The sequence below is a fragment of the Jaculus jaculus genome, chromosome 9, assembly GCF_020740685.1.
Source record: "Jaculus jaculus isolate mJacJac1 chromosome 9, mJacJac1.mat.Y.cur, whole genome shotgun sequence".
In the NCBI taxonomy this organism is placed as follows: domain Eukaryota; kingdom Metazoa; phylum Chordata; class Mammalia; order Rodentia; family Dipodidae; genus Jaculus; species Jaculus jaculus.
This window is the reverse complement of record NC_059110.1, coordinates 109,820,592-109,844,729: the sequence shown is the minus strand read 5'-3', so window position 1 is coordinate 109,844,729 and position 24,138 is coordinate 109,820,592. Positions and strand designations below refer to the sequence as shown.

The following is a 24,138-nucleotide window of genomic DNA, read 5'->3' as shown; positions in this document are numbered from 1 at the left end:
TTTTCACAAGCACTTTCTTTTTTGGGTGGAAGAAATTGGAAGCAGTGCGTGTGTGTGTGTGGGGGGGGGCGGTGAGGAATCTGAGGTTAATGAACCAGACTCTAATAGCCCACTAGCAGATAAAGAGACCACCTTCAGAACCCCCCTTCCTCCACAGACATGCCCCCAGGGCCACCCGATCAGAGATTCATGATCCCTCCTGCTCAGGGAAGCTGGGTAGCACAGGCCATTCTGTTCAGAAGCAGGGAGGATAGATAGATCCTTTGAATCGGAGGATTAGCAGGGAAGAAGAAGGGGGGGGGAGAACAAGACTACAAATGGGGCACTTAGCAAAACTGCCCCCCAAAAGAGATGTCGGCATTCAGTAGTCTCATGTCTTCTGGGAGAAACAGTCATGCAGGTGAGTCTTTCGGAAATCTCTATGGTTATCGACAGGTAGGCAACGGTCCCAAGGTCAGCCTCTTTCAAGCAATGCTGCCCCACTTCAGGCAGCAGGCAGAGACTTTCACCTTCCTTAAGGCACAGGGAAATGGAGGGCGAAGGACTGGGGAAGAGGCCAGAAACCCAAGTTTCTGGTGCAGTTATGTATTTGGTCTCCATCCTCAAGAGATATGCTGATTCTCTCTTCCTCACCCTTCCTGGGTCGTGTCTGCCTCCTGGGGTGCCCAAGTTTCACCTTAGCCTGCCAGCCTGCCTCTTGGTTCAGCTCTAGTTGGGAGCAGAGTGTCCCCATGGGCCCTTAAAGGTGAAGCCCTGTTGGGTTGGGACAGAAATGTAGAGATGAGGCCAGGCCCCAGGGGAGAAGTGAAGAGGGCAGAGATAAGGAGAGAAGTCAACCTTTAATAGGATGGAACTGTGTGGAAGTACTTTTTGAACTTGCTTTAGAATGAAATATGTTGTTAATAATAATAAGAAATAAGAATTATTGTTGAAAATTTCAAAAAAAGTAAATCTTTATATATTTGACATGCAAAAATTCCATGACACTTTGTTGAGTGAAAAAAAAAAACTATATGACAAAGCAGCTTGTGTGGTGTTATATAAAATTATGGATTTGTGTGTGTGTGTGTGTGTGTGTGTGTGTGTGTGCGCAAAAGACAGGGACAGGGAGATAGTATACAGGAGAGATAGCTAGAAGAGGTTCCTCAAGATGTTAATCATGTTTGCTCTTAAGGGTAGAAATGAGGGTGATTTATATAGTCTTGCTTTTCTGTATTGCTGTTTAAAGACTGACTGAAGAGCCAGGCATGGTGGCACATGCCTTTAATCTCAGCACTTGGGAGACAGAGGTAGGAGGATCACCATGAGTTCAAGGACACCCTGATTTTACATAGTGAATTCCAGGTCAGCCTGGGCTACAGCAAGATACTACCTAAAAAAAAAAAAAAAAAAAAAACCCTAAAGATTGGTTGATTGAGTTTCCTTTTCCAAGGTAGGATCTCACTCTACCCCAGGCTGACCTGGAATTCACTATTTAGTCTTAGGCTGGCTTCAAACTCACTGCCTCTCAAGTGCCAAGATTAAAGTCTTGCCCACCATGCCCAGCTTAAAGATTTTTTCTTTTTTTTTCAAACAACGTCTCATGTTTCCCAGGCTGGCCTGAGCTTGCTATGTATCCAAGGACAACTTTGAACTTCTAATCCTCTTTCCTGTATCTCACAAGTGTTGGGATTACAAATGTGCCACCATGCCTGGTTTATGGGGGACAGAAACCAAGGACTCATGCATGCTAAGCGATCACTCAGCTACATATATCCAGCCCACCAGGGTGTTTTTTTCTTTATACACAAGAAATCCCCTAAAGGGACTATTTTCATTTGGGAGAGAAACAAAAAAAAAAAAAAAAAAAAAAGGAAGAAAGAAAAAGAATCATACTTTTTCTTCAAAAAGTATGACTACCTTAGGTGGCAGAAAATCACAGTGGAGGAAGAACAGCCCCTGTCCCTATCACAGCTGTCAGCCCGCCCCTGTCTCAGAGCCACTTTCTGTCCCTTATAAGAGACTGGAAAGTGTTGTACACAGACGCGGGCTGGTGTAAAGTTAACATCCTCCTCGCCCACTGTAGGCGGGTTTATTTCCCCCTCCTCCATCCGATAAAGCCTATGTGACTTTCAGGCAAGGGAAGTGACTTAGCCAGGTCCATACGTCCCATATACCCGAGTCAATGGGCAAAGCCAGCTCCGGAACCCTAAGCACTGATGGTCTGGTGCTGTGCTACTTTCAAGAGCTTTTGTGGCCCTGTGCAGCCCCGCGTTTACTGCTTCTGATAAAATCCCCTTTTAGGAAGCCTGCTTGCCCACTAGTTTCCAAGTCTGTTTCAGGGCTGGAAGGACAGACAGAGCCCACTCACCTAGGGTGTCCGGCCAGGTGAAAGTGGGTAAGCGCTTTGTGTAAGGTCGCTTAGCTCAGAGCCTGGGCACAATGAAGACATCAACAATCTGTTGAATGGGTACAGCACCAACAGCTCGGAGCCTGCTGGTGCTGCGGGAATGCCCTACCAGCCCCCAAGGACTTCTGCGGGAAACGGGCTTTGTTGAACCCTCAAGGATGGGTAAAATTTGCCCACACCAGCAGACAGGGGAGAGAAACTAGCCACTGTGTCCGGGACAAGCTGACTCTCTCCGAAGGCAAGGTCTTTTGTTGTTGTTAAGGTAGGATCTCACTCTAGCCCAGGCTGACCCGTAGCTCACTCTTTAGCTCCAGGCTGGCCTCGAACCCACAGCGGATCCTCCTAAACCTCTGTCTCCCTAGTGCTGGGACGAAAAGCTATATCCGGCCTTTAAGTCCAGGAGGTCTTTAAGAGAGAATTTCGGAGCGCTGGGAGACCCCCTGTTCTCCATCGTGGAGGAAGGGGTGGTGGGACCCCCCATCCCCGCCAGTGCTCCCCGACAGGCTAGAATGCTCGCAGTCTTGGCTGCAGGGGGCGGGACGGGGTGGGGCGGGGCGGGGTGGGGGAGAACCCGGAATGCTTCATAAAGCCACAGCCGGGGCGGCCGCGCGCTAGTGACAGCGGCCCGCTGGCGGGGGCGCCGGAGAGCTGCCCGTGCACCTGCTCGCCCAGCGCGGGCCCCGGAGCCAGACGTCCCAGCCCGGCCCGGGTGGGGCTCCCCACTTCCACACGGCCCCGCCCCCCCCCCCCCCCAGCTCCCAGGGACCCGATCCTCGACGGCTGCTGCGGCCAGGCGCTCGCTCAGCCCACCCCGGATGGGCATCGTGGAGCCGGGCATTGGAGACATGCTGACCGGCGCGGAGCCGATGCCGACGAGCGACGAGAGCCGGGCGCCGGGTACCGACCCGCAGCCCCGTTACTTCTACCCGGAGCTGGGCGCGCAGGACGCGGCCGATCGTCGCGGGGGCGGCAGTCTGGGGGCGCCCTATACCGGGGGTGCCCTGGTCCCCTCCGCACCGCCGCCGGGACGCTACCTGGGAGCCTACTCCTATCCACCTCGGGTCCAGGCGGCCGGCTTCCCCCCCGGGCCCGGTGACCCCTTCCCGCCACCCACGGGCACCGAGAGCTACCAGCCCGGGGATGGGTACCCGGCTCCGGACCCACGTGCCGGCCTCTACCCGGGTCCGCGCGAGGACTACGCGCTGCCTGCCGGCCTGGAGGTGTCGGGGAAGCTGAGAGTGGCGCTCAATAACCACCTGTTGTGGTCCAAGTTCAACCAGCACCAGACCGAGATGATCATCACCAAGCAGGGACGGTGAGTGCGGCGCCCCCCGGGGCTCTTCGGGGTGGAGCCCGCGGGGCTGCTGTGGCCCGGGGCCGGAACAAGGACTTTCCTCCCTCTCTCTCTCTCTCTCTAGACATAGCTAAAGTCTTTTATTTATTTATTTATTTTTCTTTTTGCAGTTTGGGCTTCAGCTTGGGGCAGCAAGGGCAACAGGGTTGCACTGAGGACATTGGCAATGTCTAGAGGGCTGCGGATGCCCGCGGTATCACACGGACAGCCAAAGAACTGAAACATAAAAATAAGTAAATAAGAAGGGAGCTGGATGAGAATGGGGGCGCAATGAGAAGTAATCTTGGTGCAAGGAAAAGGACTATTCTGGCTTCGCCTGGAGTTGGTGGCGCTGCCGCCCTGCTCTGGGCCTGGGTCTAAGTGGTGGCATAGGGCAGCGGGGAGCCCATGTTCAGGGGAGGTGTCTTGTCTCTTAGTCCCTGTGTATGGGGAAACTGGAGTGTTGGAGACATCTTCTGGGTGTTTTGGGGTTCTCAGAACCCCCCCCACACACACACACACTTTGCTGCTGCTGTTATGGGGCAGCTGGAGGGGAGAGCTAGACTGGGATTTGGTGACAGGGAGAAGCAGTCGCCAAGTTTCTTTTCCGGTCTTACTTTGAGATCATATGTCTGTGTGTGTGTGTGTGTGTCTGTGTGTGTGTGTGTGTGTTGTGTTGTGTTGTGCAGAGAGGGGGACAGTAAAAACTTCTGGGGAGTCACAAATGTCTGAATAGGTGAAGCTCAGCTTGGATCCCAGCTGGTAGCCAAGTACTTACTACACCACGCTCTGAAGCAAGTCCCTGAAAATGTGCCCACTCCCCTCACCGAAATGTTCACCGACCCAGGCCAGGGGAAGTTGGAAAGAGCTTTTCCTGAGGCTAGCCCACGAGCGGTAGGGTTTGGGGCTCGGGGTGTTGCTTCCGGATACAGCCTCCTGAGTGAGGCAAGGAAGAAGCTTGTGCTTGTTCGTGGAGTTGCTTAGTAAGCCACGCAGAAAGTGGGCCCTCCTGTGTCCCGCGTGCGACATGGGTCGTCCACCCTTCCGGGCAGGGGCTGCGCCATTGGTGGGCTCCTGTGGAGGGGTACTAGGATGGAGGAGTTGAAGAAATTTCGAGGGTAGGATTGGGAAGGGAAATGGAAGGCCTTGCTGGGCCCCAGGCTGGCATGGCTGTAGCATCTGCCCTACAGAGGGGTACCCTGGCATAACAGGCCGGTTGTCCACCAACCACAATTGACTTCCAGTGGCTAAGCTATTCCTCTTCAGTGAGATGAACCCAGGAAAGGTGGCAGGAATTTTCTTGTTTTTACGACCCCGCCTTCATCTCTAAAGCTTTCTGAATATTCCTTGTGGTTCTCCCTGCCCCAGCACCTCTGTGGGTGTCCACAGACACTGGTCAGCTTTGGGTCCCAAGGGTGTCTGAGCTGGAAGGGGTTCAGAAGATTCTGCCCAGCCCTGTCACTGTCCACAGGGAAGCAGGCCCAGAGACAGCCAGCGATTCTTTTGGGGTCACAGAGCATGGTTATTTGCTGGTACCAGAGCCCACATGGAATCTGCCTGAGCTTCTTTCTCCACTCCCCATGGCCCAGGAAGAGCAGCTGCCTCCACCATCCGAAGGCCTTACCCAGGGCTCTTTCACTTCCATTATTTCACTGAGCGTCAAGTAGAAGACACGCTCTCCCCATTTTATAAGCCACGAACCCCAAGGTGCAGCGTATAGTCAGTGGTTTGGCTCCGTCACACAGCAGAGCAGATGGGGCCTTGAACTCTGTTTGGTCATGTGGTCAAGAGCATGGAGCTGGCTGGCTGTTTTTGGCTTGGGTAGGAGGGCCTTGGCGTGGGTGGGGGGCGCTCTAACCTATATCGCTGTCTGAGCTCCTAGGGTCACCTCTGCTACATCATTCTCACTTGACAAATTTTGTCCATCTTCCTTTTAGATATATGTCTTTATTGATTGATTGTTCTTTCTGGTTTTTCAGCTGAGGTTGAAACTCAGGAACTTGGGTATGCTGAGCATACTTTGCAGGCAGAGGTGGTGGTGCACACCTATAATTCTGACATCTGGAAGATTGAGGCAAGCTGACCTTAAGTTTAAAACCAGCATGAGGGCTGGAGAGGTGGCTTAGTGGTTAAGGCATTTGCCTGGAAACCCTAAGGACCCAGGTTTGATTCTCCAGTTCCCGCATAAGCCAGATGCACAAGGAGTTTGTTTGCAGTGGCTAGAGGCCCTGGTGTGCCTGTTCTCTCTCTCTCTCTCTCTCTCTCCCCTCTCTCTAATAAATAAATAAAACCAGCAAGGACCAAATAGATATTGTCTGAAAGAATGAAAATTAATTGAGCAATTGATTAATTTAACTAAATAAACTCTGCTATTTTTCTGTGTTGGAACTGAAACCCAATGGCTTGTGCATGCTAAGCAAGCACTGTACCACTGAGCTACATCACCATTTTAAAATTTAATTATAGGGCTGGAGAGATGGCTGAGTGGTTAAGCACTTGCCTGTGAAGCCTAAGGACTCCGGTTCGAGGCTCGGTTCCCCAGGTCCCACGTTAGCCAGATGCACAAGGGGGCACACGCGTCTGGAGTTCGTTTGCAGAGGCTGGAAGCCCTGGCGTGCCCATTCTCTCTCTCTCTATCTGTCTTTCTCTCTGTGTCTGTCGCTCTCAAATAAATAAATAAATTTAAAAAAAATTTAATTATATATGTATGTATGTATGTGTGTATATATATATGTATATATATATTGTTTTTAATCATATATATATGTGTATACACATATATTTGTTTCTTAAGGTTGGGTCTCGCTCTAGCCCAAGCTGACCTGGAATTCACTATGTAGTCTCAGGCTGGCCTCAAATTCATGGCAATTCTCTTACCTCAGCCTCCAGTGTGCTGGGATTAAAAATGTGCACCATTTTTTACAATCATGGAAAATGCTAATAAAAATTTAAGAAAACAAAAAAAATGTGCACCACCACACCCAGCTCTCAAGCAAAAAAAAATTTTTTTGAAATAGGGTCACATTCTAGTCCAGGCTGACCTGGAGTTCTCTCTGTAACTCAGTCTGGCCTCAAACTCATAGCAATCCTCCTAGCTCAGTCTCCTAAGTGCTGGACTTAAAGATGTGAACCACGGGCTGGAGATATGGCTTAGTGGCTAAGGTGTTTGCCTACAAAGCCAAAGGACCCTGGTTCAATTCTCCAGGACCCACATAAACCAGATGCACAAGGGGGCACATGCATCTGGAATTTGTTTGCAGTGGCTGGCAGCCCTGGCATGCCCTTTCTCTCTCTCTCTGCCTCTTTTACTCTCATAAATAAATAAATGTTTGTTTGTTTTTTTAAAAAAGATGTGAACCACCACTCCTGGCTTGGGTTTTTTTTTTTTTTTTTTTTTGAGGTAGGGTCTCATTCTAGTCCAAGCTGACCTGGTATTCACTATGCAGTTTCAGGTTGGCCTTGAACCCACAGTGATCCTCCTACCTCTGCCTCCCAATTCCCTGCTCAGTTAAAAAGCAAAAAAAATTTTTAGCTGGGCATTGTGACACTTTCTTTAGTTCCAGCACTCAGGAGGCAGAGGTAGGAGGATCTCCATGAGTTTGAGGCCACCCTGAGATTACATAGTGAATTCCAAGTCAGCCTCAGCTAGAGTGAGACCCTGCCTCAAAAAAACAAAAACAACAAAAAAAAATTATTTTATTTAGCCTCCCAAGTGCTAGGATTAAAGGCGTGCGCCACCACGCCTGGCAAAAAATACCTTTTTTACTATTTATTTATTTTATTTGAGAATACTAGAAAGAAAAAGGCAGGTAGAGAGCCATTGAAAACTAACTGTGGATACATGCACTACCTTGTGCATCTGGTTTACATGGGTACTGTGGAATCAAACCTTGGTCCTTTGGCTTTGCAAGCAAGTGCTTTAACTGCTAAGCCATCTCTTCAGCCACCCTTTTTTTTTTGTATGAAGAATATCACTGTATACAAAAGTGGACAGAAGCTGGGCATGGTGGCACACGCCTTTAATCCTAGGACTTGGAAGGCAGAAGTAGGAGGATCGCCATGAGTTCAAGGCTACCCTGAGATTACCTAGTGAATTCCAGGTCTGGGCTAGAGTGAAACCCTACCTAGGGGGAAAAAAAAAAAGTGGACAGCAAAAATGTAGCTGGCGCCGGGCATGGTGGCGAACGCCTTTAATCCCAGCACTCGGGAGGCAGAGGCAGAAGGATTGCCATGAGTTCGAGGCCACCCTGAAAATACAGAGTGAATTCCAGGTCAGGTCAGCCTGAACTAGAGTGAAACCCTACCTCGAAAAAAAAAAAAAAAAGGTAGCTGGCTACCCAAGCATCAGCATTTGTCAGCTCTGATCTAGTGGTTTTTGTTGTTGCTTTGAGACAGTCTTCCCATGCAACTGAGGCTGCACTTGAATTGTCGTCCTCCTGCCTCAGCTTCCTAGTACTGGGTTATAGGCCTTGATCCAATCTTGTTTGTTTTTTGTCCTTCTTCCTTTCCATTCTTCCTATCTGCAACTATATTAGTAATATAGTGAAAATTACTAGATAAATCTTAGACCTTATTTTAGTCTGAAATCTCTCCGTAGGCACCTCTGAAAGTAGATTTTTTTTTTTTTTCTTTTGAGACAGGATCTCATTCTATGGCCCAGGTGGGCCTTGAACTCTCAATCCTCCTGCTTCATCCTCTTGAGTGCTCAGGGTTACAGATGTGTGCACCACACATAGCTTTGAAAATGGAATTATTTTTTTTTAAATCAAGCAAGATAGGTGTAGTGGCTCATGCCTAACATCCCAGCACTCAGGAGGCTGAGGTAGGAAGATCATCTTGAGTTCAAGGCCAGCCTGGGTTACAGAATGAGTTCTGGGGTCAACCTGGACTAGAGTGAGATCTGACTTCAAAACAACAAAAAACAAAACAAAAAAAATTTTCAATAGCAAACTTGAAATGCCGCTCTTAAATATCACCCGATTGTCCCACACGTGCATGCATGAGTCCATGTGGTTTATAGTCCTTACACTGGGTCCCAAGGACCACCTTGCTGACGTGGGGCCCCTATTGGATTGTCACAATGGCATTTCCTTTGATGCATGCCCTTGGGTCATGCCCCAGGGGCCTGGTGTTGGGAAGCAAACAGAGGACACCCCACCCTGATTCAGACCCCTGTCACTTCTCAGCTTGGGCGCCATAATCTGGGAAGTCCAGGGCCTTTTCCACTTGCTGAAGGCTTTTGGGTTCAAAACCCAGCTTCCCGTCACTCCTCCTGCTTTGCAGGCTGGCCTGTCCCTCTGTGTGTTCCAGTGACCTGCCAGTCACCACCTCATCACCCACAGTCTTCTTTCTTTTTGAAAAACTCTTCCACCCCAGGCCTGCCCACAGCCCAGAAGGCTTTGGTCCTGGGCTGACTCACTCACCTGGTTCCTTCCTTTCTCACCCACCTTGGTCCCTCCGGTCACTACGGATCAGCGGGTGTCAGCTTTTCGTCATGGAGGGCGTGAGTGAGGAGCAGGTGGGGGACACAGAGACCGAGGAAAGCAGCTCCAAAGAGGAGGAAGAGATCACAACATCGAAATAAAGGAGAGACTGATGGAGATGGGGAGGGGATATGATGGAGAATGGAGTCTCAAAGGGGAAAGTGGGGGGAGGGAGGGCATTACCATGGGATATTGTTTATAATCATGGAAAATGTTAATAAAAATTGAGAAAAATAAATAAATAAGAAAATCCTAGCCGGGCGTGGTGGCTCACGCCTTTAATCCCAGCACTCGGGAGGCAGAGGTAGGAGGATCGCCGTGAGTTCGAGGCCACCCTGAGACTACAGAGTTAATTCCAGGTCAGCCTGGACCAGAGTGAGACCCTACCTCGAAAAACCAAAAAAAAAAAAAAAGAAAATCCTAAAAAATAAAGAAAGCAGCTCCAGTGGGGCTCAGGGAGAGGAATTGAGAGCAAGTAGATTTGTAGATTTTTTTGGGGGGGTCTCCGTGTGTGTTTGAGAAGGGGACAGCCTGCAAGTGGCGTAGAAGGCGGTGTCGCTGTTTCTGCGTGTGGTGTGTGCTGTGGCCGCGCTGGAGAACAGACAATAATAGCTGATGGGAAGACATTCACAGGAGGGGAAGAGAGGTTGGGTCTCTGTGGGTGTGTGGGTGGGTATTAATTGCTGGTAATCCTCACTTTTCTGGGTGCGATTGGTTGATTATTATAATTAAGATAACATTGGGGAAGTCTGTTGTTAAGTAGCTCAATTTGTATGTATGTTTGGGCATGGGAAGTTAAGGGCTGGTAAAACAATTTCAGTCCCATGTGAATGAGCCCCTCAGCCACTTTAGTTTTTTCTGCCACAGTCCCAACTCCAACAACTTTGCTTACTTAATTAGTCATTATTTTTTGCTATTGGAAATTTTCTTATTTTCTCTATTTATTTGGGGTGTGTGTGTGTCCACTGCACGTGTATAAGAGCTAGAGAACAACTTTTGGGTCAGTCCTGTCTTCTACCTCATTTGAGGCAGTCATGCTCCATTGTGAGCTTCAGGGATTACTTCCGTCTGCACCTCCCTTCATGCCGTAGTCTCACTGGGCCACAGAAACCAACCTTAGCTTCCAGCTTTGTATGTAGGACCTGTGGGTTTCAACTCAGCTATCCAGAGTTCAGTATTCAGCAAGTGTTTTATCAGCTGAATCATCTTCCCAACACCTTATTGCATCTGGCTTTACATGGGTACTGGAGAATTGAACCTGGGTCCTTTGGCTAAGCCATCTCTTCAACACCCCCCCCCCCTTGTTTTTAAAAATATTTTATTTATTTATTTGGGAGAGAGAGAAAAGGAGAGAAGGAGAGAGAGAAAGAGAGCACCAGGGCCTACAGCCACTGCAAATGAACTCCAGACACATGTGCCACTTTATGCACCTGGCTTCACAGGCAAGCGCTCTAATCATTGAGCAATCTCTCCATGCTCCCTTGTTGTGTTGAGATAGCATATCACTCTGTAGCTCAAGCTGTCCTGGAACTGACCCTGTAGCCTAAGGTGGTCTTAAGCATTCTGTGATTCTCCTGCCTCAGCCTCTTAAATGCTGGGATTATAGGTATGAGCCACCATATCCTGATGACTTTTTTATTTTTTCTTTTCGAGGTAGGGTCTCACTCTAGCCCAGACTGACCTGGAATTCACTAGGTAGTCTCAGGGTGGCCTTGAACTCTAGGCGAGGCACCTACCTCTGCCTCCCAAGTGTTGGGATTAAAGGTGTGCGCCACCATCCCCAGCCTAACAACTTTTTAGATTGGCTGCATGTGTATGCGTGTGCATGTGTGCGGTGCTGGATTGAACTGAGTCTCAGGCAAGTATTGTAACAGTGAGCTACATCCCCAGCCTAACTTTTAAGATTTTTTTTTTTTTTGTGATATTTTGAAACAGGGTCTTACTCTAGTCCAGCCTGCTTTAGAAATCACTCTGAAGCCCAGACTGGCCTTGAATTCAGAGCAAGCCTCCTACCTCACCCTCCCCAGTGCTTGAATAAAAAGCATGAGTCACCACATCTGGCTGTTTAGATTTTTAAAAATTATTTATTTATTTGTTTATTATTTATGTGTGTAGAGGTGAGTGTCATAGCACATATGTGGAGGTCAAAGGTCAATTTGAAAGTGTTTGACTACAAAGGACTGTCAGACTAGCTGCCTCCACCACCCACCTCTCGCTTGTGATTCCTCTGGGTTTGCTGGCTCCTATTGTCACAGGACAGTTGGGATCTTACAAGTCACTTTGCTTCTGTCTGCCTTTACAGGAGTTCTGGGGAAGCTTGACCTTGCAGGCTTTGCAAGTTCCTTTCGCTGCTGGGCCATCTCCCCAGCCCCTAGCTTTGATTTTCTGTGTGACCATTGACAAGTGGCTGTCTGAGTTCTACCATGTGACTCTGGGTAACTTAGCTGGAACAGATTATCTATTGCCATCCGAGCACATTTTGCATTTTTAAAATATTTTATCTATGTATTTGAGAGAGAAACACACACACACACACACACACACACACACACACACAGAGAGAGAGAGAGAGAGAGAGAGAAAGAGAGAATATGAAAGTGCCAGGGCCTCCAACAACTCCAAGGGAACTCCAGACACATGTACCACCTTGTGCATCTGGCTTATGTGGATACTGGGAAACTGAACCCAGGTTCTTAGGCTTCACGGTCAAGCACCTTAACTGCTAAGCCATATCTCCAGCCCATGTTTTGCATTTTTCTAGGTACAGGGCATTGCTAGAATGTCCTCTTAAAATATGGGTAGCAGTTATACCTCCACCAGCCAAATCTGAGGAGACCATTTGCCCACAGCATCCTCAAAAAATGTTAATCAAGTTTTAAGCATTTTATAACACAACTAACAAAAACTACCTATGTCCGTATTTTTCTTTTTGAGATGGGCTCACTTATGTAGCCCAGGTTAACTCTGAAGTTTTTTTTTTAAACTTATTTTTGTTTATTTTTATTTATTCGAGAGTGGCAGACAGATAGAGAAAGAGGCAGAGAGAGAGAGAGAGAGAGAGAGAGAATGGGCCCACCAGGGCCTCCAGCCACTGCAAATGAACTCCAGACGCGTGCGCCCTCTTGTGCATCTGGTTAACATGGGTCGTGGGGATTCGAGCCTCGAACAGGGGTCCTTAGGCTTCGTAGGCAATCGCTTAACCACTAAGCCATCTCTCCAGCCCAAGCTCTGAAGTTTTGATCTTGCTTTAGCCCTCTGGCTGCTGAAATTGTCAGACTTCAGGTGTATAACACCATACCTGGCTCTCCTTTGGCTCTTTAGTCACACTTAAATACTGTGAATTGGATCACATATGTACTAGGTGCTTTGAGATCTGCGGACGCTATGACTCTGCAAAGAATCATCCTGGCAGAGAGATTTGGGGTATTTTCTTCTAGGTAACCCTGTCTTTCTGCCTGCCTGCCTGCCTGCCTGCCTGCCTATCTGTCTGTCTGTCTGTCTATCTATCTATCTATCTATCTATCTATCTATCTATCTATCTATCATCTATCTGGCCCAGGCTGACCTGGAATTCACTCTGTAGCCCCAAACTGGCCTTAAACTCATGGCGATCCTCCCAAGTGCTGGGATTAAAGGATGCATCACCACACCCAGTTTTGAGATTTGGGATCTCGACTCTGTCCTCTGAGAGTGGTATGGTAAACAATTTGAGGGGGGGCTCAGTGTGGTACCACACCCATCTCTAGTCCCAGTGTTACATAAATCAGTCGGCTATTTTGAGATTCTAGCTGCTGATGATTCTAGCCTTTCAAGGTGAACCTAAACCCTTCTCCACTTCCTTCCACCCACCATCTTCCTGGGTGTCCGCCATGGCATGCATGTGGAGGTCAGAGAAAAACTTTCAGGTGTCAGTCCTTGGTGGCAGGGTTTCCCATTGTTCACAGCTTGAGTCACCAAGCCAGCTGCCCCTCCAGCTTCCTGTGGATTCTGTGGTGTCTGCTGAGATCTCATGCCTGTCGCAGCAGCTGCCTTTTACTTGGGTGCTGGGGCTCTGAACTCAGGTACCTATGCTTGTGGCAAGTGCTTTATCCCCCCTGAGTCATCTTCCCATTCCCTTGTTTGTTTGTTTGTTTTTAATATTTTAAATTTACTTTTTTGCAAGGAGAAAGAGAGAAGGGGGAGGGAGGGAGGGAATATGATTGAGAATGGGTATCTAGCGGCTGCAAACTGAACTCTAGATGCATGGCCAGCCACTCTGTACATCTGGCTTTTGCGTGGGTACTGGGGCATTGAACCAGGGTCCTTCGTCTTTGCAGGCAAGTGCTTTTACCACGGAACCATCTCTCTACCCCTGCTTTAAAAACAATTTTTTTAATTCACTTATTTGTAGAGAAAGTGAGTGAGTATGGGCACACCAGGGCCTCCAGCCACTGCAAATGAACTCCAGACACATGCGCCACCATGTGCATTTGGCTTATGTCGATCCTGGGGTATCAATCCTGGGTCCTTAGGCTTTGCAAGCAAGCACCTCAACTGCTAAGCCATCTCTCCAGCCCTGTTTGTTGATTGGTTGGTTGGTTGGTGTTTTGAGATAGGGTCTCACTCTAGCCCAGGATCACCTGGAATTCACTATGTAGTCTCAGGGTAGCCTCAAACTCATGGCTATCCTCCTACCTCTGCCTCCCCAGTGCAGGTATTAAAGGCGTGCACCACCATGCCCAGCTTGTTTGTTTTTTAAGACCCAGTCTCATGTAACTCAGGCTGGCCATGGATTCATTAGTCAAGGATGTCCTTGAGTGTTTGATGCTCAGCCTCTACCTCCTAAATGTTGGGATTACAGGTGTGTGCACCATACCTGACTTAAATAATGTCTTTTCTATGCTGCTTTAATCCTAGAACTCAGGAGGCTGAGGTAGGAGAATTGCCAAGAGTTCAAGGCCACCCTGAGACTACATAGTGAATTTCAGATCAGCCTGAGCTAGAGTGAGACCCTGCCTTGGGGAAAAAAAAAAAAAAGTATTTTTTTCTTACCTTAGGAATCTAAGGAAGACAGGAATGTGACAGCAGCCTCCTGGGAGATCCTGCTGAGGTTGCTGGGGATATTTTTTTTTTAATTTTAGGGGATATGTTTACTTTTTGTTTTGCTTGCTTCTGTGAGTGTGTGTGTGTGGGGGGGTATGTTGCACATTTATGAGCCCTTGCGATGCCCATGCACTTGCGTGTGGTGGCTGGAGCCCACTGTTACCCTTTCATTTTTCTTCCCATTCTTACTTGAGCTGGAGCCTCTTTTGCAGGTTTTGTTTTTTTCTTTTTTTTTTTTTTTAACGATTTCTATTTTATTTTGATTATTTGAGAAAGAGGGAGAGAGAGAAGGGAAGGGAAAGGAAAAGAAGAGAAGAGAATGGGTGTGCCAGGGCCTCCAGACACTACAAACAAACTCCAGATCCATGTGCCACCTAGTGAATCTAGCTTGCATGGGTGCTGGGGACTTGAACCTGGGTCCTTAGGTTTTGAAGGTATACATCTTAACTGCTAAGCCATCTCTCCAGCTCGCTTTTGCTGGGGTCTCTGCTCTGGTTATAAGTGTGTGTGGCCACACCCAGATGTTTCTGTGGATTCTGGTGATTTGAACTCTGACAAGTTCAGGTCCCCTCAGGCGCTCACACTTGCTCAAGAAGCACACCGAGCCATCTCTCCAGTCCTGGGGATATGGTTTTAAGGATTAGCACTCACCCAAAAGTGTGCCTTGGCCTCTGGAACTCTCCCTGCCTCAGAGACCGTTGCCTTTCCATCCTCCACGTCCCATGGGGGTTTAAGCCCCTGATATGACAACCGTTCTCTTCCTGCTGGGGTCTGAAGGGAGAGGCTCGGCTGCTGGAGCTGGTGATGGCCCTGGGGTGGGTGAGGTGATCGTCATCGAGATGCTGCAGCTGCTGGTGGTTAGGACAGTGAAGGCGATGGCTCTGGTGATGGTGACAATGGTGGGGATGGTGGACGGAGGGAGGATGGTCGCCCTAGTGGAAGGGTGATGGTAGCGATGTTGCTCATAGGCGCAGTGGACATGGTGACGGCAGGGGCAATGGAGGTGGTGGGGGCGTGGTGATGGCTGTGGTACAGGTGGTCGCTGAAGAGAGTGATGGCAAAGGCAGTTCTTGTGTTGATGGTGGGCATGAGAGAGAGGTGGTGGCGCCCTGAAGGTTAGAGTGACCATGGTTGTGATTGTGGAGGGGTGATGGTAGCCATGGTGATTGTGGATAGTGACAGTGGAGGTTGTGATGAAGATGATGGTGGTAGTAGTGATGGTGGTTGTGATAGTGGAGGTGGTTGTAATGACAGTGATAACGGGGCAGTGGTGGTGGAAGTGGTAGAGAGGCTGTTGCAGGAGAGGACTTCCTGTTCTGAATCTTCTGTTCTAGCGCAGTGGAGAATGTTGCAGTGTCCAGTCCATTCACTTTCTCTACTTTTGCTCAGAACCAAGACTTTAGGCATGAGGGCAGTTTTTTTAAAAAAAATATTTTATTTATTTATTTATTTCAGAGAGAGAGATAAAGAGGCAGAGAGAGAGAGAATGGGCACACCAGGGCCTCCAGCCACTGCAGACAAACTCCAGATGCATGCACCACCTTGTGCATCTGGCTTACATGGGTCCTGAGGAATCGAGCCTTGAACCAGGGTCCTTAGGCTTCACAGGCAGGCACTTAACCACTAAGCCATCTCTCCAGCCCCCATAAGGGCAGCTTAATGGAGCCTTCTGTCCACCTAGGGTATTAGCTGATTCTCTGAAGACCCAGACCATACTACAGACATCAGGCCTGGAGTGTGGAGCAGAGAGGACCTGTGGGCAGCCCCGTGGGGTCAGTTGTAACACAAAGAGTAGGAGAGTCACTGTTGAGGGGACAGAAGGGGGATTGAAGCTTAATGACCTTCTGGGATCTGCCTGTGGAGGGCTGGTCATGCTAAGGTTAGAGATGGTCGTGTGCAGAGAAATATCTCACAACTGACCTTTTGGAGGGAAGGCATTTTAAAAGGCTGTGGATGGGCTGGAAATATGGCTTAGTGGTTACGGCACTTGTCTGTGAAGCCCAAGAACCCAGGTTGGATTCCCCAGGACCCATGTGAGCCAGATGCACCAGGTGGCACATGTGTCTGGAGTTTGTTTGCAGTGGCTAGAGGCCCTGGTGGGTCCATTCTCTCTCTTAAATAAATAAAATAATTAAAAGTAAAATATCTTTAAAAGCTGTGGAATGGAGTGGGGATGTACCTCAGTGGTAGAGTACTTGCCTAGCATGCACGAGACCCCCCCCCCAGTTTGAGCCCCTAGAATCACAGAAGGGGGTTCTCATTTACAGTGTTTGCTGATTCCTGTGGTGTACGCAAGCTTACTGTGGCTACATGGTGTGGTTGAACATGGAATTGGGGGAAAATGCACACAGCCTTTGTCTGCACCCCTACTACATGGGACAGCAGGCGTAACTGCCCCCCCAGGTTGAGGGCACAGGCAGTAGAATATCATAGTAAAACAAAAGGGAAGTAATTTCTGAATGTTAATTACCTTGGCTTTTGGTAGGATGTATTTAATTTATACAGTTTAATTTTTAATTGTGGCTGTGTTTAACAACCAGCAGGCAAACTTCCAGAGCACTTGCCAGTTGGCTTTCTCGAGCAGATGGAGGCCAGCCTCAGTGCACCAAGCGTGCACCGGTGACCGGGGTCACCGAGCCAGTCATGGACGCCGGGGGGCCTCTCTGTTCCTGCAGGCGGATGTTCCCATTCCTGTCTTTCACTGTGGCCGGGCTGGAGCCCACCAGCCATTACAGGATGTTTGTGGACGTCGTCTTGGTGGACCAGCACCACTGGCGGTACCAGAGCGGCAAGTGGGTGCAGTGTGGAAAGGCGGAAGGCAGCATGCCAGGTATGCGCCCCTTTGGGAGGAGCAGGCATGCTTTTCTTCCAGGACGGGGCGCCCTCTGGCGGATCCCCCAAGCCCTTGCCCCTGGTTTGAAGGACTGAGTTCTACATGCCATCGCACCCACCTCTCTTCCTTGGGCTTATCACCTCTTTTCTAGTCTTGGTGGAGTTGGTCTCCCTGCTCAGTCCTCTGTCTATACCTGCCCTGCTCTTCCTAACTAGTCATCTGCCCTTGTGGCCTTTCTCACCACCACCCCCGACCCCCAGAACAAGCAAAGCTCCACATTCTGGGACAGGGCTCTGTCTGTGCTGTGTCTCCTTGCCAAAAAAGTTACCCGTCCACAGGGAACCGCCTGTACGTCCACCCAGATTCCCCCAACACTGGAGCCCACTGGATGCGCCAGGAAGTTTCTTTTGGGAAACTAAAGCTCACAAACAACAAGGGAGCCTCCAACAATGTGACCCAGGTAGGACTGCCTGTCCCGGAGGTGGATCACCCCTGCATCTGAGAAACCCCTCCCCACTGTTCCTTTTCCTTCTTCTGCATGTGCGTGTGCGTGTGCGTGTGTGTGTGTGTGTGTGTGTGTGTGTGTGAAGACAATCTCGGGAATCCTTCTTCTAGGCACTATCTTTTTTGTGGGTGTTGTGTGACATAGTATATGTGTGTATGTATGCAGATGTGTGTCCCATTCACACCTGTGTGGAGGCCAGAGGAGAATGCCAGGTATCCTGTGACATTGCTCATTCGCTCGTTCCTTGGCACAGTCTCTCTGAATCTTGAGCTGCCATTGTTTAAAAATATTTATTTATTTATTTATTTATTTGAGAGAGAGGGGGAGGGAGGGAGGGAGGGAGAAATGGGTACATCAGGGCCTCCTGCCTCTGCAAATGAACTTCAGGTGCATGTGCCACTTTGTACATCTGGTTTTAAGTGGGTACTAGGCAACTGAACCTAGACCATCAGGCTTTGCAAGCAAGTGCCTTTAACCAGCGAGCCATTGCTCCAGGTACTTGAGCTGCCATTTTAAATTTTTTTTAATATTTTATTTTTATTCATTTATTTATTTGGCAGAGAAAGGTGCTCCAGGGCCTCTAGCCACTGCAAATGAACTCCAGACACGTGTGCCCCCCTGGTGCATCTGGCTAACATGGGTCCTGGGGAATCGGACCTGCATCCTTATGCTTTACAAGCTAGTGCTTTAACTGCTAAGCCATCTCTCCAGCCCATGAGCTACCAGTTTTTTTGTTTGTTTGTTTTTGTCATAATTGAATGCTTTTATTGACAACTTCCATACTTGTAAACAATATCCCATGGTAATTCCCTCCCTCCCCCCACTTTAACTCCACTCTCCATCATATCCCTCCCCCTCTCAATCAGTCTCTCTTTTATTTTGATGTCATCATCTTTTCCTCCTATTATGATGGTCTTATGTAGGTAGTGTCAGGCACTGTGAGGTCATGGATATCCAGGCCATTTTGTGTCTACAGAAATACATTGTAAGGAGTCCTACCCTTCCTTTGGCTCTTACATTCTTTCTGCCACCTCTTCCACAATGGACTCTGAGCCTTGGAAGGTGTGATAGAGATATTTCAGTGCTGAGCACTCCTCTGTCACTTCTTCTGAGCACCGTGTTTCCTTCTGAGTCATCCTAAGATCACTGCCATCTGAAAAGAGAATCTTCTCTAACCAAAAGTTAGAGTAGCATTAATTTATGGGTATGAACATGAAGAGAAGTGCTTACTGGGCAGTTTGGTGAGCATAGCATATACTTTTAGCCAGACAGCAGCAGACATTATGCTCCTAGGGCTCATGACTACCCCTGTTTTAGGTTTTCAGAATCAGGGATGTATTCCCTCCCATGGAGCGGGCCTCCAGTCAAATTAGAAGGTGGTTGGTTTCCCCCATAACAGACATGCCACCATTGCACCCGTTGGCTCATTTGGCTTGGCTGGCCAAATATAAGGCTTGTAATGTTCACTTTGAGTATCTACACTGGTGATTTCTCCCTCTCTCATTGAACTGCATGCAGCTTGGTTTTTTTTCCAGCTGTTTGTCAGCTGGTCTACATGGAGGAGGTTTTCAGTTCAGCTCCAGCAGGATTTCTCAGTGGCCTTGCAGCCCAAGTATGTGGAGTCTTCAGCAATAGGGTCTATACCTGCTGAGAAACCAAGGCAATCACCTGTAATGTTTTGGGGGCATCAGGGACCTCCCTGGCCAACAACTCACTGGAAGGTATCCTATCCCTGGCACTGAAAAATTTCTAGTAACAATATATGGCTCCATTGTCCAAAAAAGTATGTTTCCATATGATTTATTTATATCCTCTTGGATTTTGAGTAGCCCTCCCTCCACCTTTCCCCTGACCTCACTTAGGTCCTTTCACCCCCATTAATCTGTTCTTCTATTTACATATATACAATACCATCCTATTAAGTCCCCCTCCCTCCCTTTCTATTCCCTTTATATCTCCTTTCTAGCTTACTGGCCTCTGCTACTGAGTTTTCTTCCTTACATAGAATTCCAGTCATTTGTAGCTGGGATCCACATATGAGAGAGAACATGTTACGTTTGGCTTTCTGGGCCTGGGTTACCTCACTAAGTATGAGTTGCCAGTTTTAATTAGACTGGCTGACCAGTGAGCCCCAGTGATTCGCCAGTCTCTACTCCCTGCAGGACTGGGATTACAGGTGTGTGTGGCTACGCCACCCCCTGCCCCAGTTGTGGACTCTGGAGAATCAAACTGAGGGGAAATCAGGCCCTCATGCTTGTACTGAAAGCTCTCTTACCTGAAGCCTCTCCCTCACCCCCCATCCATATTTTTTTTTATTTACTTATTTGAGAGCGACAGACACAGAGAGAAAGACAGATAGAGGGAGAGAGAGAGAATGGGTGCGCCAGGGCTTCCAGCCTCTGCAAACGAACTCCAGACGCGTGCGCCCCCTTGTGCATCTGGCTAACGTGGGACCTGGGGAACCGAGCCTCGCACCGGGGTCCTTAGGCTTCACAGGCAAGCGCTTAACCGCTAAGCCATTTCTCCAGCCCCCATCCATGTCTTTTGAGACAGGGTCTCTCAGTGGCATGGCTGGCTAGCAAGTTCTGGTCTCTGCCTCCTCAGCGCTAAATTTACAAGTACGTGCCTCTGTGACTTGGGTTGGCTTCATGGGATCGAATGTGGGTCCTCCCACTTGCATGGAAACCACTGTGCTCACTGGACTCTCTCCCCAGCCCTGTGGTGCCTTTCTTGCTCTTTCAACTCTGGCTCTTTCGTGCCCAACTTAGGAAGGTGAGATGGGCGGAAGCCAGATCATCACAGTCAGATCAGCATAGGCCAAACCCAGGGGCTTCCTCACTTGGGTCTGGACTGCCACGATTGGTCAGCATGATGGAATTAGACTTGTTCCCAGGGAATGGACGCCCAGTGTCTTCACGCTGACCAATCCTGTTACCAAAGGTCTCTTCAGTAGACATCTGGGAGTAGGAAAGGGAGCAAGAGGCTAGATTTGCTGCCCCAAAGAGGCTGAGGGAAGGCTTAGGAGAAGTTACATGTTGAGGCTGGAGAGAGGGCTTAGCAGTTAAGGAGCTTGCCTGAGAAGCCTAAGGACCCATGTTCTACTCTTCAGGTCCCAAGTAAGCCAGACACACAAGGTGACAGCAAGGTCACACATGTGCACAAGGTGGCACATGTGTCTGGAGTTCAGTTGCAGTGGCTGGAGGCCCTGGTGTGCCAGTTCTCTCCTCTCTCTCTCTCTCTCTTTCTCTCTCAAGAAGTTACATGTTGGCAAGGCAAAGGAAGAGGCAAGGTAACCCCAAAGGTTCCTTCTGACCTCACAGTAGAGCCAGTCATTGGTGAGGCCAGAGGGATCCAGAGGGCCATGGGGCCCACTGCAGGAGCGGGGGATCCTTCTAGCTCCCTCGGCCACCTTGCCTCCTCTCCAGATGATAGTGCTGCAGTCCCTGCATAAGTACCAGCCCCGGCTGCACATTGTGGAGGTGAGCGATGGAGAGCTGGAGACCGCCTGCGGTGCTTCCAACGCGCACGTTTTCACTTTTCAAGAGACCCAGTTCATCGCCGTGACTGCCTACCAGAACGCCGAGGTGAGGCTGCGGGGGCAGGGGTTTGAGTTGAGCGGGGGCAGACCCCTGCAGAGGGGCAGTGTGTGGCCGTAGTCCTCCGAACTATCCTTTAAAAAAATTTATATACTGGGGTTGGAGAGATTGCTTGGTGGTTAAGGATCTGAGGTTTCAGGTTTGAGTCTCCAGTCCCCACATAAAACCAGATGCACAGGGTGATGCATATATCTGGGGTTCATTTGCAGTGGCTGGAGGCCCTGGCACATCTATATTCTCATTATCTCTCTCCCTCCCCTCCCTCCCTCTCTTTTCCTCTTTCTCAAATAAATAAAATATTTTAAAAATATTTTATTTAGGGCTGGAGAGATGGCTTACTGGTTAAGGTGCTTGCCTGTGAAGCCTAAGGACCCAGGTTCGATTCTTCAGGTCCCACATTAGCCAGGTGCACATCGTGGCACATACATTTGAAGTTCGTTTGTAGTGACTAGAGGCCCTCGTGTGCCCATTCTCTCTCTCTCTCCCTCTGTAGCTAATAAATAAATTATGATAAAAAATTTAAAACAAGGGGCTGGAGAGATGGCGTAGCGGTTAAGCGCTTGCCTGTGAAGCTTAAGGACCCTGGTTCGAGGCTCGGTTCCCCAGGTCCCACGTTAGCCAGATGCACAAGGGGGCGCACGCATCTGGAGTTCGTTTGCAGAGGCTGGAAGCCCTGGCGTGCCCATTCTCTCTCTCTCCCTCTATCTGTCTTTCTCTCTCTGTGTCTGACGCTCTCAAATAAATAAATAAATAAAAATTAAAAAAAATTTAAAACAATATTTATGTGTGAGAGAGAGACAGAGAGAGAGATAGAGAGAGAGAATGGGCACATCAGGGCCTCCAGCCACTGCAGCTGAACTCCAGACACATGTGCCACCTTGTGCGCATGTGTGACCTTGCTGTCACCTTGTGTGTCTGGCTTACTTGGGACCTGAAGAGTGGGACATGGGTCCTTAGGCTTCACAGGCCTAAAAAAGATTCTATTTATGTTGGAAAGAGGAAAAGAGAGAGGGCGGGAGCAAGGGAGGGAGGGAGGGGAAGAAGAGAATCGGGTGTGCCAGGGCCTCCAGCCACCGCAAATGAACCCCAGACTCATGTGTCCCTTTGTGACCTTTGGCTTGACATGGCTTCTGGGGGGAATCAAACCTGGGCTGTCAAGGTTTGCAACCAAGCACCTCTAACCACTGAGCCATCTCCCCAGTTCCCGTAGTTCTTCTCGGCAGGGATGTTGGGAGTTCCTGAGCTTCAGACAGAGGGATCAGGGGACTCTTATTCCCCCCTCCCCCTTCTCTCTAGATCACTCAGCTGAAAATTGATAATAACCCCTTTGCCAAAGGATTCCGGGAGAACTTTGAATCGTAAGTGCCACTGGACTCAGCTCATCTTTGTTATCTCGGAGATGGGACTGCAGATCGGTGCCCAGCGCTGCACTGCCCTGCCCTGGAGGGGGCTGGAGGGTGGGCAGGCCAGGGAAAGAGGAGCAGGGAAAGAAAAGGGCAGGTGTTGACTTGTTTTCTAATTCCCTTTTTTATTTCCCTTCTAAGCATGTATGCATCTGTTGACACGAGTGTCCCCTCCCCTCCTGGACCCAACTGTCAGCTGCTTGGAGGAGACCCTTACTCATCTCTCTTACCCAACCAGTATCCTGTTCCCAGCCGCTTCTACCCCGACCTTTCTGGCCAGCCCAAGGATGTGGTGTCCCAGCCTTACTGGCTGGGGACCCCCCGGGATCACAGCTATGAGGCAGAATTCCGAGCCGTCAGCATGAAGCCTGCGTTTCTGCCCACAGCCCCTGGGCCCGCTGTGTCCTACTACCGTGGCCAGGAAGTGCTGGCCCCCGGAGCCGGCTGGCCTGTGCCTCCTCAGTACCCCCCCAAGATGAGCCCTGCAGGCTGGTTCCGCCCCTTGCGGACTCTGCCCATGGAGCCTGGCCCAGGGGCCGCGGATGGCCGGGGGCCCGAGGAGCGAGGGTCTCCTGCCCTGTGGACCGAGATCACGCCCCTGCGGCCCGAGGCCAGCGAGTCAGGACTGGGGGAAGGAGACTCGAAGAGAAGGCGGGTGTCCCCCTACGCTTCCAGTGGGGACAGCTCCTCCCCTGCTGGGGCCCCTTCTCCTTTCGATAAGGAAGCCGAAGGCCAGTTTTACAGCTATTTTTCCAACTGAACACTGAGGCGAAGCTACTGATTGGATATCAACTAAGGTGGAGGAGCCTTCCGCTCCTGCCCTTCCTTCCCTGTATAGTAAGCGTTTGGGGAAGAAGGGGGGTGAGAAGGATTCTGGGGTCCACTTACTGATTCCTGGCCCACAAGAAAAGGTGACAGGAGTGTTCCCCCCGCACCCCCCCCGCGCCCCTTCCTCTGCCCAAACTATAGTCGTGGACCTGGCGCTGCTTCTGGCAGATGGTCCTGTGGAGCACAGAGAGTGGACTCGGGAAGGTCTTGGACACAGAGGGGCTTGGTGGCTTCTGGAGGGGCGGGAGGATGGGGAAGAGGGCAACCAGAAGCCACTTCTCTCCCCTATGGAGTAAGTTTAGTGGTCCCGTCCCCTGCATTAATCCCTGCCCTGGACATGAAGAGAAATGAATTTTACAACAAGCAAGCCAGGGTTGGGGAGAGGACTCAAGGGACTGGGCAGCTGGCCCGAGCCCACCTGCTGGGAGACAAGAGATTGGGGTGCAGAGGAAGGGGCTGAGAATGCACATTTCACCAAGCGAGGTCCCATTGTGGTGCATACGCACACTTTTTCCTTTTTTTATTTTTTATTTTTTTGATGGGGGAGGCTATTTATTGTACAGAGAGTGGTGTCTGGATGCATTTCTTTGTCTTCATCACTTTCTGAAAATAAACATGAAACTGTTGAGCGTGTATGCTTCTGTGCCAGGGTGGAGGGGGCACATAGATCCAGGCTTGAGTTGTCC

General features: G+C 49.6%; 1 protein-coding gene across 1 annotated transcript; it reads left to right on the top strand.

Moving 5' to 3' along the window:
- The first annotated feature begins 331 nt into the window (after positions 1-331).
- Positions 332-23,892, top strand: Tbx21 (T-box transcription factor 21). Its single transcript, XM_004655506.2, has 7 exons — positions 332-400; positions 3,145-3,704; positions 16,963-17,117; positions 17,459-17,580; positions 21,051-21,209; positions 22,518-22,579; positions 22,766-23,892. Exons 1-7 carry the CDS (start codon positions 395-397, stop codon positions 23,382-23,384), a joined length of 1,683 nt encoding a protein of 560 aa, XP_004655563.2. The 5' UTR covers positions 332-394; the 3' UTR covers positions 23,385-23,892.
- The last annotated feature ends 246 nt before the right edge of the window (positions 23,893-24,138 follow it).

Excerpts from the sequence above, each read along its gene's own strand:
- Tbx21 (XM_004655506.2), top strand. Across the intron at positions 3,705-16,962 it reads ATCATCACCAAGCAGGGACG|GCGGATGTTCCCATTCCTGT; the intron begins GTGAGTGCGGCG and ends CTGTTCCTGCAG. Across the intron at positions 17,118-17,458 it reads GGCGGAAGGCAGCATGCCAG|GGAACCGCCTGTACGTCCAC; the intron begins GTATGCGCCCCT and ends ACCCGTCCACAG.